Below are 16,489 nucleotides of genomic sequence, written 5' to 3'. Positions count from 1 at the left end.
TTTGTTTGTTTGGGGTTTTTTTAGGAATCAATTCTGAGTAGGTGAAATAAGTTGGAGTTTTTATATCTGTGGAATTGAGACATAAAAATTAGAGGTTTTTACAGGGAGATAAAAACATAGTATATCTGAAGTCTAGCAAATTTAGTATAACCTTGTGCTCTCAGAAAACTGTTTGCCTTCAAGATTCTGTCAAGTGTTTAGAATGTTTATATAATAAAAATGATGAATGCTGAGTTCCTTTATTATTCAATGTAAAATACTTTTATAATAATTAGCCATTTGGTACACTAAGTAAGTGTTACTGGGGATGAGCAGGAAACCTTATGGTTTGACTAGACTGTATGGTTTTAATAGACTGTATTACTTACCAGTAACTGAATTTCCTTTTTTTTGGGGGGTGGAGGGGTTACCTCTTCCACAGATTCGAGATCTTTATAGAGAAATTTATGAGAACCCCACGTCAAACACCAAAGAGCTGTTGAAGCTGTCAAATTTCAGGTAAGTTCAAGTTGCACCAGCGCATGCATTGAATGCCATTTTACCTCCAGCAGATGTGTGAGTCACTACTACATCCTCCTACTTCAATCCAAACTGACTGTAAAAAGCTGCCTCTGAATAGGAAAATTGCGGAAGGGGTAGGTGGAATGGTTCTGTGGAGAAAATGATTGTGTAGGAGAACTCAAGTTACTGGTAAATAATCTGGGTTTGTCCTTGGTTTGTGATTGTCCCCTGTGAACACTGAAACATTCTGAAGGGAAAATGGTAGTCATGGAGAGCTGGAGAACAAAGACACAAATCACAAATGCCATAGAAAATTACATGAGAAGGAATTTCTCTATTACTAGACCTATGCCTTTAGTCACTCTAAAATCACTTCATCCAGCTGTAATGGGTGAAGAGACAATTAATCTCTATGGGCTTTGTTTGGCAGAATATTCTGACATCAGCAGCATAAATTCTATTTTAAGCTGTGGTTTGTTTGGTTTGGTTTTTTTTTAATGCTGTCTCTTAATACAAAATATATAAAAGGTGAGGAGCAGAAGACAAGTGGAAAAAGGGAAACCATATCCATCTTTGAATGGAAACAGGAATCTTAAGAGCCAAATAGAAGGATGTATTGTTGTGCAAGAGAGCATGGAATGCACTGATTAAAGGGCCTCTAGAATTCCCAAGTAGGAATGAAAAAAAGGAAACAGAAAATAGACTAAGGAAGAACATTTATGCTGGGTCAAAAGTCAGGTATTATACCTGATCCCATACTAGTCTCGTTTCCCTGGAGTAGAAGGATGGCACCTGCTCACAGGGGTGGCCTACAGTGTGGTAGGAATGGGATTACAATAACTACCTATTAGGTAAATATTGATGCCTTAACTGCCATAAGCAAAAGGATACACCTTGTCCTCTGCCAAAGACAGGAGAACCCTGTGAGCCACAAAACTGCACAAGAGGCAAAACCTTTGAAAATAAAAGGCTGCCAGCAGCTATTTGCTATGCTTGTGCTTAAGCCTGAGCTTGCCATGCAAATTGTCAAATCCTGAATGTGTAGTTTGCATCTGTCATTATGAGCAATGGAGGCTTCTTCTTTAGTAAATACAAGAGCGAAGTCTATTAAGAAGAGGTTTAAAAATAGTATGGGGACCTACAGCACTTAATAGTTGAGAGAAATTAAAAACATCTGAGCGGTTCAGTCTTAGCTGAAGGGACTGCCAGCAGTTCTCTATCTGTCCTATGAAAGGCTGCAGACTGGGTAACACAGAGTAACTGCTTACCTCAGTCTTTCACTGCAGGAAGTGTGCAAGGCCCTACTACAGCGGGAGGCACACTCAGGGAACGCATGCATCCTTCCTATGAGCACTTGCCTAACACAGGATTAAAATGAGCCATGAAGCCAGGCATCATCATCATGTCTCAGGACAAAACAGCATTTCTATCAGCTTCCTAGGCAGAACTTGATGCATAGTGAGCAGGAAGCATGAAAAACTGAATGCTCCTTCTGAATTTATGACTTAAAGCTGCAAAGGAGACTCTCTCAGATTTTACACTACTGCTGTATGTGGCACTAGTAAGAGGCCTCTGTGTTCTCTCAGGGTGAAAAGCACTGACAGGGATGCTGTACAGATGCATATACAGGTAGATAAAAGGCAATCAATACATGCGCCAGCACAAAGAATTACCTACCTAAAACTTGCATTTCAATGGCTCCATGTCCTTCGGTGACACACATGGAAACTCCAAAGAGTAAGATCTGGGGAGAATATCCCAAATTGAGAACTTTATCCGGGGGTATTTCAGTTAAAAATGCTGATTTAGGCTTGATCATGATTTTGGATAGAGTTTCAGAAAACAACTAGTCTTTGCCTGCCTCACGAGTGACCATGATTATAATGCTAAAGGAAATGTTCTTTTGTACAAATGAATGGCATCATTTCACACCTTAGAGAAACCTGCTTGTAATCCCCGTGTCTGTATTAAACCATCACATAAGTGACTGTAGTGATTATCTATCAATAAGATAGATAACCATCTTAAGAAACTATCATAAGAAACACACTTTTTATTTGCTTTTAGGTTACTTTGCATTTAAGTGATTTAGGTTTTAAAAGCGTGCTAGACATCTTTAGCTTGTGATGTAAATGAAGCAAAAACCACAGCAAGCATGAAAATCAGCAAAGGTAAGTCTTAGAAGGAAGCATTACTTGAAATACTGCTGTTAGACCTTAATAATGGTGCCACAAATCTTCCTTATTTATATAGCTCCTACAGATGGTAAACAGTGCAAATCAGTCCTCAACATTCATTCCAGTCCCTATGTTTGTGAGAATAAGAGAGGCTTGGCAGGTGTATGATTTAACATCAGATTGTTGCAATTTACAAAGGCACTGAAGGAAAGACAACCTCGACAGGCTGAAGTTTAATATGAAATGAGATGAGCAAGCAACCTACAGGCAGAATTATTTTCATCTACATATGTACACAATGTAAATATATGTATACTTTCACACATCTACTGGGTACAGTTAACTTCTGCTCTCCAGTTTGACCATCTAGAGCAAGCCAGCTGGCCCAGTTCTTCCATCAGTTCTGCATTTAACAAATGCTTTCATGGTTTGCTTTATAAATCTTAAGCTACCATGTAGACTGATCCCATTAATTTAGTCTTGGCTCACAGGATTATGAGATCTACAGCGTAACTGCTCACTTCACCAACTCTTTCACATGAATGTTTGCATATGATTATAAGTTATATATATAAGTTATTATAAGTAGAGTACTTATTACTTTTTAACTCTTTATCCAAGCCTGCTTTGCCTCTTGCTTTTAAGCAGATTCATTGCTACACAAGGACTATAGGTGGGAATAATAATAGTCTCTTCAAAACAGGAGAAGCACAACAACATTGTGGCAGGTGCCACAATAGCAGCTTTAAGCATGGGTGCTGTGTACCCCAAATGAAGTTTGCATAGCTTGGCAAAGAAAGAGTTCTTATAGGTCTTTGCCAAGACCTGCTTCTTCTGGGATTAAGCTATGAGCAAAACCATTCACAAACAAGTGTTTTTTTTCCATCCCTAGCCATACCTGCAACTTTGCATTTTAAGAATAACTGAAAGCAGGGATGAGCTACTTGTGTCTGACTGAATTTGGGCAGTAAAATACAATTGTGATAGAGAGGGTCAAGATAATCTGAGCTGAAGGCAAAGGGGTATGTGCCATCAGAAAAAAAAAGCTGCTGATTTCTAGCAACGCAATTAAAAATCAACACTGTTTAAAGCTTAAAAGAACTGCAAGAGATGCCAAAGCCAAGCTTGTTTTGTTAAATAGAAGCCACTAATGAAATGATCAAATTTCAAGGAGGCAAAGGAAGAACTGAGAAACAGCAGGCAAAAATAATTCCTGAACACAAGCAGATGTCACAGGAACCTTGTAATAGGAATCTTAGTTTTAAAGCTTAGTCAACAGTGTTACGGAGTTACAACTGCAAGGTGAGTGTCCAGAATTGGGATGAGATACAAGAATGCTCTGTTTAGGAAAAGAAAACATTATATGGAGCTGCTCTTTAGCTGCCATTTTTGTGTGACAAATCCCTATGCTAATGAAAAAAAGAATGAGTGTCTCGTGTTAAAGAAAAAAAAGACATTGATAGCTATTAAGAATAAAGCAGTAGCTAAGTAGCTATTGGAAAAAGAGGGCAATTAATTGACAGGGAGTGACAAACTGTTTAGAACCAAATGAAACAATTTATATAAAGGATTAGAAAATATTAGGATTTTCACAGACAATTAGATGCAACTAAGAACCAAATGTGGTGGAATGATCCTTCTCTGGATAGCCAGTGCGACTTCAAAGAGTATGAGTCATTAAAATCAGTAAAGAAATCTTCTAAGTCCCTACCTGTAATTTCGTAACATAGCATGCTAAGCAGGGAAAGATTACAGAAACAAGAGAAGGCACAAGTACTATTTCAAGAATTGAAACGTTTCCTTTCTCACATGTCTAATTTTTTCCTCCCCCCCCAGTTTGTTTCCGTAACTACAGAAGCAATCTGGGACTCCAGGCTGCAATCCCATACTCTTCGTCCTTCAGCAAACCAATGCAGTGCTTATCTACTTCCTAAGTAACACGGGATCAAGCCTCTGTAAGTACATCCTGGAAATTATATCTGCTAATCTGTGAGCACAATTAACTGTCAGGGCAGTCTGAGTTTTCATGTTTAACAGGTCAGCAAAGAACTAGATTGACTCAGAGTATCATCTACTGGATGCTGTAGTGCATAGAAGTAAGTAAGTGACTTTCTGAGGCTCGTGTTTGACATTGGCTGTTCTGAAAATTTATGATGGTCCACAGTTCAGAGCTATGGTCCAGCTGTACTTGTGGCTCTTAGGGCTGGCAAAGCAAGCCCAGCTCCTTGCCTCTGCATTCACATGTTGCAGGTACAGTCACTGACTTCTTTTCTAAAACTGTAATCTCCTTACTCATTTTAAAATAAATTGAAAAAAAAAGAAAATCAAAGAACCCACTCCAACTGATTTGGCAGATTATCTGGGGTTTAATTCAATGTTTGCCCCAGTCAGTGACCAAATTCACAATGGAACTACAAGACACAAGTCTTACGCAGCACACTGATGGGTCCTGGGCCAAACAGGAGCTGGGTCCCAACAGAAGGAGCCACTAAGTAAGGTGAGGATTTGGTAAGCCCCCCAGTATTCCTCCCTGATGCAATGGTAGAACACAGTGGTGGCATCCAGATCCAGAAGCTGGGAATACTTCTGCATTTCTCAGTTCTGACATTGCTTCAGTGGCCCCTGTGAATATTGTGTCTGTTCATTGGTTAGTGTGAGATGAAAGATGTCATTTAGCAGAGTGGAAAGCAGCTAGTGGATCCTCCTAGTTGTCACTCAACTACAAAACTGCTTTATGAATTGCATCAGAATAATCTCTCTTAATAGATGGAATGAGTAATTTATTCAATGTTTGTAACAGTTAAACTGTTCAGAAGCTGCTTGCTTGGGAGATTTATCATATAATTAATTTTCTGGAAGATCTTCTGGGATCTTGGTCATTAAATCAGAGCTGATAGGTTGTTTTTTCCCTGTGCAGCACTTTTGGACTTGTCTAAGTCTTGAGCCACCAAATATACTGCATGCTTATTAGTCTTAATTAATCCAGAGTATTCCACTATCTTAGAGGTGACACTATCTTAGAGGCTCCAAGTATTTTAACAAATAAAGACAACATGGAGTTATCACTGTGAAACAGAATGAAGTGTGACACTCATGCAGTTCCTGAACATGATCTGAAATAAAGGAACTAGAAAGTTGCTGTTTGGAGAAGAAAGAAGTACTGTAAACAAGCATTCTTAGATAATACTAGGAAAAGAGGAGGGGAAAAATGTAAGAACAAAAGAGGTGAGACATACAGCAGTGATATTTGGAGCTGGATGAGTAACACTAAGAGCTGAGAACTCTGGAGAGATGGCACAGAAAACACACTATGCTAGAAGAGATGAGGAAAGCAGATTAAAAGTTTATACAGTAAAGGTGGAAAAAAAAATTAAGTCTATGGACCATCCTGAAAGGCAGAAGAGATTTGGGAACATAGGACTTGAAGAGACCCTACAAGAAAGCCAGGAAGGCACTTTTTACAAGGGCTTGTAGTGATAGGATGAGAGGGAATGGACTGAAGCTTGAGGAGGGCAGACTGAGACTGGAGATTAGGAAGAAATTCTTTCCAGTGAGGGTGGTGAGACACTGGAACAGGCTGCCCAGGGAGGTCATGGATGTTCCCTCCCTGGAGGTATTCAAGGCTAGGTTGGATGAGGCCTTGAGCAACCTGGGCTAGTGGAAGGTGTCCCTGCTTGTGGCAGGGAGGTTGGAACTTAGATGATCTTTTAAGGTCCCTTCCAACCCAAACCATTCTCTGAATGTATGAAAGCGAGTTACAGCAAGTGACAGCTTTAAGGGTCTGGTGAGCAGCTAATAAAGAAGCTATGCCTTCCTAAGATACAACACTGCAGCTCAGGGAATGGACATGAGCAAAGAAATGGTGTAACAAGCTAAGTGTATTTCAATCTGTGCCATTACGACTCAGAACAGCCTCTCTTGAGCCTTCCTCATTTATCCCAATTGTTTAGAGATTCAAATGTTGAAAACGTGGAGATGTGTGAATGCTGTAAAATATGCTTGGGCATATCACCATGCTTGTGAGCAGGAGCAAGCTAAGTACTCAAATACCAGCACATCCTTATAACTAGTGTGGAAAGCTACTTTCTAACCCTCACTGGTCACGGATTTCTCGTTTAAGATACTTCCTTTTTACTGTTGTCCCAGCCCCTAAACATCTCCATTTAACAGGGTAAGGAACATAAACTTATAAATTTTTAGACACACACCAGAGCTGATCATACACATTGATTATTTTCCATTTATCTTAGAAGAAAGTAACACGTTCCACAAGGAGCAAAATAACTAAGGATACAATCATCAACAAGGCAACACTGCACATCTGCAACAAATTAATCTTATGGTGGTGTTTGATACTAAATGAAAAAGGAAGGACTTTTAGTTTACTTCTGTTGAATCACAGAATTGTTTTGGTTGGAAAAGACCTCTAAGATCATCGAGTAGGGTCCTCTATCTGGGTTAGGGCAATCCCAGGCACTGATATAGGCTGGGCAGTGACTGGCTTGAGAGCAGCCCTGAAGGAAAGCACTTGGGGGTGCTGGTAGATGAGAAGTTCAATATAAGCTGCAGATGTACACTTGCAGCCCAGAAAGCCAATTCTATCCTGGGCTGCATCAAGAGAAGTGTGGTCAGCAGGTGAGGGAGGTGATTCTCCCCCTCTACACTGCTCTCGTGAGACCCCAGCTGGAGCCAGTGCTGCTGTCCAGCTCTGGAGCCCCTATTACAGGAAAGATCTGGAGGTGCTGGAACGTGTCCAGAGAAGGACCACAAGGATGATCAGAGGGCTGGAGCTCCTCGGCTATGAGAACAGGCTCAGAGAGTTAGGGTTGTTCAGCCTGGAGAAAAGAAGGCTCTGAGGAGACCTTATTGTGGCCTTCCAGTATCTTAAGGAGGCCTACAAGAAAGCTGGGGAGGGACTTTTTAGGGTGTCAGGGAGCAATAGGACTGGGGGGAATGAAGCAAAATTAGAGGAGGGGAGATTTAGATTTAGACGTTAGGAAGAAGTTATTCCCCATGAGGGTGGTGAGACACTGGAACAGGTTGCCCAGGGACGTGGTAGAAGCCTCATCCCTGGAGTTTTTTAAGGCCAGTCTGGATGTGGCTTTGAGCAACCTGATGTAGTCTGAGGTGACCCTGTCCATGGCAGGGGATTTGGAACTAGATGATCCTTGAGGTCCCTTCCAATCCTGAAATATCTGTGATTCTGTAAGTCCAATCACGAACCTAACACCACCGTGGCCATTAAACCAGGTCCCATAGTGCCATGTGCACAGACTTCTGGAATGTTTTTTTCCCTAAGATGTACGATAGATCTCCGTGTATTTCTTTTAGACAAAGTAGTAAATTCTAGATGTACATTTTAAAACTTTTATATGGTACACTACATGGGACTGCATAGTATCTTTGGGAACATAATTTTACTGAAACAGCGAATTCTATATGTGAATGAAGGTGCTTGATCTTTTCAGAATAACTTAGTGTTAGTATCCACAATGTAAACCTAGAGTTGACTTTAACTTTTATCTTTTACTTTTTTGAGGGAGTTGTTCTCCTGGTAGACATAAAGCAAATGTTTGGTGTTGTTTACCATTCTCATTGCTATAGTTCATCAGCATGCCACAAAAGACAGTCAAGAGCTTCTCACTGGCTGGATCTGTTTTACTGCACAGTGACCTTATCTGGTCTACTACAATATGTGCACCACCTGCATGGTCAACTGCGTTCCTGCCCTCATCTGTAAAACAAAGAGTTACATTAAAAAAAGAAAAAAAAGAAAGAAATCAAATCCCATTGTAGAGTCCCAAACGTAACAGTAATCATTGAAAACAAAGTTGTTAAACAGAGTGAAGTCATTCATCCAGTGCTGTCAAATTCAGCTAGAGAGATGCTTGAGGGCCAGCTTTTAGTGCCACAGAACTAAGAAAGTGAAAGCACCTACAACAAAAAGGAATCAACCACTTGGCACTGATACCTTTGCAAAGAAGTTCAGTGTTTGAGGCAGAGCTGCTGCAGCTGATAAATAACATTCTGTACATTGGGTTTTGCCAGAGGGAGGTTCTGAGCACTTTGCAAAGTCTAGTCCATACGTCCTTGTGGACCAGGTAAATTATTCTTGCTGTTATGCACAAGACATTGAAACGCAGAAAATAAATTGCTTAGGTTATGTGGAAACAAAATGGGAAATAAACCAAAGCCAACAGGGGTACCAGTTCCCAGCCACAAGCTGTTTGTACACTCTCTGCCACACAGCGTGTCACAGGATCACAGGATGCTAGGGGTTGGAAGGGACCTGTGGAGATCAGAGAATCCAAACCTCTTGCCAGAGCAGGACCATAGAGTCTAGTGCATTTGCTCTTCTGTGCCTGCCATTTAATACGACTAGCAGATGCTTAGCCATTCAGACAATGGCTAGGAGAAAAATTTGCTCTTAATCTATAAAAGACTACAATGCTCTGAGGTGTCATAAATAACACTACAATCTCTGTAAGGAACTCCTTCTGTGTAACAAATCAGATTTGATGTATCAGTGTAGGAATAACAGAAAAATTGGTCTTCTGTTACAGTAATTGATATTACCACTTCCTTTCCCAGCAGGCAATCAGCAACAAACAATCAATAACCTAAATTCCAGGATTTCCAAAAGGAGAAATTTCCAAGTGAGTCACAGTTACAATCAACTGGAAAATCTGGACCAAACCAAAACCCTGGGGAGCAAATCACTACAGGAAAAGCTTTTGTAGATTAAGAAAAAAACCCCACCCTCTCCTCAATTTCTCAATGGCCTCAAAGCAAATCACAGAATCACAATCTCCTCTTTCCCTTGTTATTCACCCCTCTATAATCACTATTCTCTCTCCTTGTTGTATGTAGAGGTCAAACTACCAGGTTTTCTTCACTCTGCAAAGTGTGCAGTATGAAAATCCAGGTTGTCTACATTTAGAGTATGATCTTCCACTATAAAGTGTTCCAGAGTTCTTGCTAATATTGTTTGTGAGGCATATGTACCCCTTACATTATACATATATATATATATACACACACACACATATATGTATACACACACATATATATGATAAGTATTTTATATACACCTACATGGATATATTCATTAATATAAATATATATATATATATATATGTGAGGGGCATATACAGGGACTTAAGATAATTTGCTGAGTGGAGCTGAAAGAGGAAGGGTAATTCTTGCTGGATCTAAGCTATTAAATATATTACCACTGCAATAAGTGTTTTGCAGAATATCTGAGATGGATGCAACAGAGGAAAAAAACATCACTGCCATGTCTGTCTCCACCTTGAATGTGATCAGGACGTCAGGGGTCTGTGTTTCACTGCAAGTATGTATCTCCATTTGAAAAAGGAGAAAATGGAATCTGTATACAGTTCAACAAATCCAAGGTAAGATTCTGTGTCAAGGAAAGACTATTTAAAAAAAGGAGAATTATAAAAGAAAGAAATCTCTCACATCCTTGAAGCAGTGACAAATTTAAGCGTAATGCTGAACTGAAAGGAAGTCCCCCACCAACAGTGAGACAACACAGTCAGGTGTTCAGATTCAGTGCTTACATTTACCAAACCAGCAAAGAAAAAAACCAACACTGGCTGGAATATTCCAACATCCTGTTTTATTTATCCTTATTGATTCCAGCATCCTCTTCTTGTGTTTGTTTATTATGAATGTTACACAAATACACGATTTTGTATTTGACTCAACTCTTATGAGTTGAGTCAAAACAGGTAGGCAAAATAAAACCGAATCACTGATTCTAGATCAGATAGACTCAATGTAGTCCAGAAATTACCATAATGCAATTGAAATCAGCAAACTAAAACCATAAAAAAATGAAGCTTAAGATCAGAGTTGTCAGTCCTGTACCTGTGCTGTGATATGGAACTGCATATGCAGTATGTGAGCAGAGAACAATATAGAGTTGGGTGAGGGTTAGGAGCAAGGGTTTAAAGATTCCAAAAACCAGTTACAAGCCAAGTTCCTTACCTGGATGGAATTTGGCACAACTCCACTGAAAACAACTGTTTGATAATGTCTTACAACAAATGAAAATCTAACTTGTATATCCCTTTACTTCCATTCCCTCTGTTTTTGTCAAAGAAGTTATATATCAAAAGCTGCTGTATCTGTAAGTAGGTAATAGTCTCTCACTTCAAATACGAAATTCTTATCCACGCAATATTTTTGTTAGGTGGATAGATATCAGCTTCCGCTCTCCAGACAGCAAAAGTAAGTCAGAAAGATTCACAAATAAACCTCATTCCAAGAAATGACTTTCTGTATCTATAGTATAACCAAAAAGAACAAAATGAACTTTAGGATCCCTCCCAAGAAGGTGGCAAGCTATAGTTGCCAGGTGTTGATGGGACTATATAGGCTGGTAGATTAATATTGCTGGTAGATTAATAAAATGACTTAATTGAGTTTGTTGCTTCAACTCTTTCCCATGCTAGAGCTCACTCTGGGTAGCTGCCTTGGGCATCTGGGTGAAGATCAGACCTGGGTTAGTGCTATAATTAGGATTTCCTGATGCTGCCTTCTTAGGCTCAAGAGGATTAACTCAGCTCATTAGTGCAGAGCCACAAAGAATCCTGTATCTAACGTAGGAGGAAAAATCTGAAGGTGCTGACTACCCACTCCAAGCTCACACTGTGCCATCCTGTTGCATCCCCAAGCAAAAAGCATGCTTCTGACTCAGAATGCTCTATGTACTTTTTACTGACTCGCTTCTCCCTGCTCCGTCGCTAAGAAACAGATTTTGCACACAAGACTACTCACTGGGCTCCAAATCATTTACAGTCAAAGCAAGACCACAGCATGTTGCTGTGCCTTGTTCTTGATCCAACTACTACTTTGCAGTTCAGCAGCTCTATGAACTCCCACACTTAACGTGCTTCCAGCCTCCCAGAAGCTGTGCTGATTTTTTTTTCCTGTGACCTTTTAAAATAAACATTTGTTATTCCTAAGAGATCAGTGATGGAACAGTTTCTGCTTAAAACTGCTTCGCTGCAGCTCACAAAGGGAAATGCTGCTGTGTAGCTTTTGTTTTTTCTTAAGTACACACAATACTGTTTAAAGATGTTTAAACAACCCAAGCAACCACAGAGGGTTTTTTTTTCCATGAGTTATTACTTCCACTGTGTTCTTTAGCCCAATGCCACAACCATGTCTAAGAATTAGTACAGTCTCTTTTTATATCATGAGTGGCTTACAGAAGTCTTCTGTAAAACTAAATGTGGATGATCAAATTACTGTGACTGCTCACATTCCCTCCATGAACACAGGCTTATTTCAGGGTGGCAATCAAATGCAAGCCAGATTCAATTCCACAATTTAATTCCAATAACGTTTGCCTATTTTTCATATTCCTCTTATGTCAGACACATATCAGAAAAATCCCAAGTTTCTGATTTCAGACAAAAGAACAGTGATGAGTTTACTGTTCAAGATTTTTTTAGTAGTTTTTTAGTAGTTCACTCCCAGTGGACCTGAGATTTCAGTAACAGCAGAAATGTTTTTATTAGCATCAAGAACAAAATGCTGCTAGTCTCAGTACTGACAGGTGATTTGTTCTGGCTTCCAAAGAGATTTTGGTTCTGAAGTAGAGCAAATTCTATTTGAAAATGAAGAAGCCATCCAGTATGAAAAAGTTCTACTAGATCTATAAAAGCAAGGTAAAGGCCCTCAAAGCTGAAGGGAACACTTCCCTCTGCCTTGCTTTTCATGTGCAACATGCTGACAGCAGATTCTTCAGTTGAGTTTATGACTCTATGTAATTCCTTAGTAATTCCATTGCAGTGAAACAAATTAGGTTTATGGAAGCACAAGTCAGAGCTGAAGCCAGCCTGTGCTGCTTATTTCATACAGCATGAAATAAATCATGGAATCCAATTACACAGCAAAATATCAGGCAGTTTTTCCTACACTGGCAAATAGACATTTATAGCACCACATGCTATTAACAAAATAAACTTGCACACAGCAATTAATCTAGAAATTTTACTCCCAAGCCTTGAGTGCAATGCTTCAGATGGTCCAAGAATAAGAAACAAAAACTAAATCCAAACCAAAAAAACCCACCATAAAGTATATTTGTGGGTCCTGCTAGGCACTGGGAAGAAAATTATTCAGTGAGAATGAAACAAGTGGCCCTGGGATCTAGGAAAAGCTGAGGTGAGTGTTGGGTTTGGGGTCAGTGCTATCCTTGCCCCAAATCATAAAGCATAGGGGGAAGTAAGAGGACCTGGCCTTCTGAAGCAGCTCCAAACAGAACATACAGACTGTTGCTTGTTTGTATGCAGCCTGCACAGAGGAGCTGACCTGTAGAAGATTCTTGTATCTGAAAAATTGTAGGATACGGCCTGAGCAATACCTGCAAAGTGTTTTGTTTCAAGAAATCTTTTATCTCCCTAGCAGGAGGCAACCCACTGGTTTGACTGGAGGGCAGCTAGCAATGCCCTACAACTGGAGAACAATCCCCACTCAAAAGAGGCCAGGTAGTGCCAGGATGAGGTTGATACACTGGACACTGTCTCAGGTAAGTGACTCTTCTTCAGGGAAATGTGGATGCTGTTGTAGGTAGGGTTTTCAAGGCATTCACTCTTGACTCCTCAGGCTGTTCTGCTGCCTGCACAACTAACCAGATACAGCAGTAGCAGGATCCAAGAGGCTTAAAGACTAACTTCATACATGCTAACATTTCATGTGGCTGGAACACAGCTCAGTTACTGCTAATGCTAACCATCTTGCTATTACCTGTAGTTTCACCTAACTCTTTCCTCACTATCTTTTAGCAGATAATTAGACTGCAACTTCCTTTGGTGGATGCTCTCTTGATTTATATTTGTGTATGAACAGTAGTATAAAAACTCTCCAAGTAAAGAGAGTCCTGGTCCCCTGGCTGTGACATCCAAGAGCTTCACTGCACTAAGGGAGAGATTGTAATACTGCAGTTCTTTGCCGATAGTGTCCAGTTTCAGAGAGTTGCCCAGTATTACTCAGATAAGAACACAACAAGTGTAACTGAATTTAGGTGGTTTGCACCTTGGATGCTAACTCTGTGCTGTTACTACACTGTATGAACTGCTGTATAAAATCAGATGCCTGTGTGGCCATCGTGTCAACAACCACAAGGCTCAGCCTGTGCCATGTAAGCATGGTATGTGCAGTACAGTATATTCTACATTATTATTTAAGAAGCTACAATTATATAGTCAGACTGTATTAAAACCTAAAGCTAAAAGGAGAATAATGATGGCTGCAAGCTTAACAAAAAGTATTAATAAACATTTATTTCCCAGTTATACTGAAGCAGTTCTTAGCGAGGTGCTAATATTTTTAATTCTGTTTTCCCTGGATGATTTTTTTTTTGCAATTGCTGATCCGGTGACATTTGATATTTGTGGTCACATAACGTCTGCTTTTTTAACTGAAGTTGAACAAGGTTTTACATTTGGGCCATGTCTAGACACTCAACTATCAAACTTTATATTCTGAGGGGCTTGAAAGCACCATGACTGTACAATTGTCTATAAATATGAACAATTTCAAATAAAAGGCAAAGCGATAAAAGATGTGAAAACAGAGGTTGAATGAAAAGAACAGTGAGATACATATTTTGTGTAGTTCACTTGTTACTGAAATTCTAAAAGCTTTTCTTCCTGATGGGGACTTTTTTTTAGTCTTCATAAATACTAGGGGAATTCCAAGGTTTGGTCTTTCCTACTTTGTTTAGCTTTGAAGTATGAACAAGTAGCTCAGTCCTTAAAGTCTAAATTCTTAACTGGCTTTTAGGGTGGCAGGAAGATCTAGGGGATAAAGTGAGATTTTTTTTCCAAGTCTGCACATGACCTTGTTTAAGACTCTGGAAACACTTTCCTTTGTGTTTTGTTTGTTTTTTTTTTTTAAATGTTTATTTTCTTGCTGCCTGTGGCTTCTGTTTTGACTGTAAATTAAGCAGATGTGTCCTCTGAGCTTGTTGAAGTATGAGCAATACACAAACTTCACAGACTGTGAATGAAATGCTCGAGGGGGAGTAAGTAAGGAATTGGAAAAAGATCTGCTTTGTTTCTTAGATTTTATTTTCTATGTACCTGTACTGACTGAATTCTGATCTACTTTTTCTGTTTATTAAAATAAATCTCCCTGGTAAAAACAGGAAGAAATAAATATCTGCATTGAAAAAGTAAGCAGGACATGCCATACCTATACTCTAAAACAACAGAAAATCAGGCCTCATACCTTCAGCTTAGAGAGTGCAAAAGCTCCAAATCTATGGCAATTTGGGCTTGGTGGGGTTTTATTGAGTTTTTTCTTTTTTTCCTCCATGTGAGCTTTTGTTAAGTTCTGACTTAAGTCATGAGAGTTTTGTTGCTTGTTTCAGTAGAGTTAGTATTTAGAATGTGTATTTTAAAAAGAGTAATAGCCTGAGAATGAGAATTTGGCTTTGATATTTCTTTAACAGCTCTTTTTGATGCTCTAGGAAGATTTCCTCATCACAATGATGAGGCCAGTCAAAAATAAGGAAATTAGAGTAATATCATTTTAACAGCTTCCTAAGAAACATTAATGATGAGTTGCTGTTAAGTATTAAATACTACTGTGAAAGTAATATGTTGGCATACACATGGTATGTGTAGTTTCTAGCTGATGCAGTACTTGTGCTGCAGAGGCTTGGGAAAAAATACTGCATGTCAAAGGACTTCTAACTTTAAGATTGCTATAGTTTTCTAAGGTAAAATACTGTTGTTGTACAATTAGAAACTCAAATTTTAATTCTCTGCAAGCTGTTCTAAACAGTTTTCAATCAACAAGTTAAAGCCTCTGGTCTCAATGTCATGATATTGCTTGAGGAAAGAGCTTAGTAGATGGCATTTGCATTTGGTAGGATCCACTACAATGAAAAAATTGTGGCCAGATGCCACAAGGGTGACCTTCATAAAAATGATGAGCCAGTCGTGTGCCATTATCAATACCAGTTGTGTTCCAGGATTCTGCTGGTTTTCCATATGGTACTGAAAAAGGTTATGCCATTTTTTGAAGAAAACTGAATTTGACTTGTTTCCAGTATGTTTAATTCTTAAGTGTCTGGTTTCTTGCTTTAGATCCTGAGGTACAATTGAGTAGCTTTTTATTTTTGTACTTAGCCTGTCTTAGCAGATCTCTGCAAGAGGTCTGTGCATCCTTAAACAGGCAGCTGAATACACATAAGATCTTTTTAAAGAGAAGTGGTACAGTATCACAGAAACATTCAGGTTGGAAAAGACTCTCAGGACCACCAAATCCAACCAATAACCCTACTCTGCAAGGTTCACCCCTAAACCATATCCCCAAGGACAGATCCAAACCACCTTTAAACACATCCAGGGTTGGTGACTCAACCACCTCCCTGGGCAGCACATTCCAATTCCAATGTCTGACTGCTCTTTCCCTGAAAAAAAATTGTTCCTAATGTCCAAACCTACCCAGTCACAGCTTGAGGCCATTCCCTCTTGTTCTATCACTAATTACTTGTGAGAAGAGACCAGCCCAGACTCTCTACAACATCCTTTCAAGTAGCTGTAGACAGCCCATGAGGTCTCCCCTCAGCCTCCTCTTTTTCAAACTGAACAGCCCCAGTGTTCAAGGTCTAGTATTAAGGCAGAGGTAAGAGAGCTCTGGGTCTTAGGGTCTTGAACTGGGCAATGCCTAAGAATTTAGCTTTGATTGTAAGTGAAATAAACTGTAACTGGTGGTTAAAAGGAATGGGTGGGCTTGAAGCTTTGCATCTAGTAATAGAATTCAGT

At 39.5% G+C, this 16,489-nt stretch overlaps 1 protein-coding gene across 1 annotated transcript in view; it reads right to left on the bottom strand.

The window, feature by feature from the left end:
* RAP1GDS1 (Rap1 GTPase-GDP dissociation stimulator 1) overlaps positions 1-16,489 on the bottom strand; it is a 64,445-nt gene that overhangs the window by 19,145 nt on the left and 28,811 nt on the right. Inside the window, exon 5 of the mRNA XM_054382930.1 lies at positions 8,266-8,412. Coding sequence (XP_054238905.1) covers positions 8,266-8,412 — 147 coding nt within the window. The remainder of the gene's footprint in view (positions 1-8,265; positions 8,413-16,489) is intronic.

This window comes from Indicator indicator, chromosome 8 (assembly GCF_027791375.1).
Source record: "Indicator indicator isolate 239-I01 chromosome 8, UM_Iind_1.1, whole genome shotgun sequence".
Taxonomy (NCBI): Eukaryota; Metazoa; Chordata; class Aves; order Piciformes; family Indicatoridae; genus Indicator; species Indicator indicator.
This window is presented reverse-complemented; position numbering and strand designations above follow the sequence as displayed.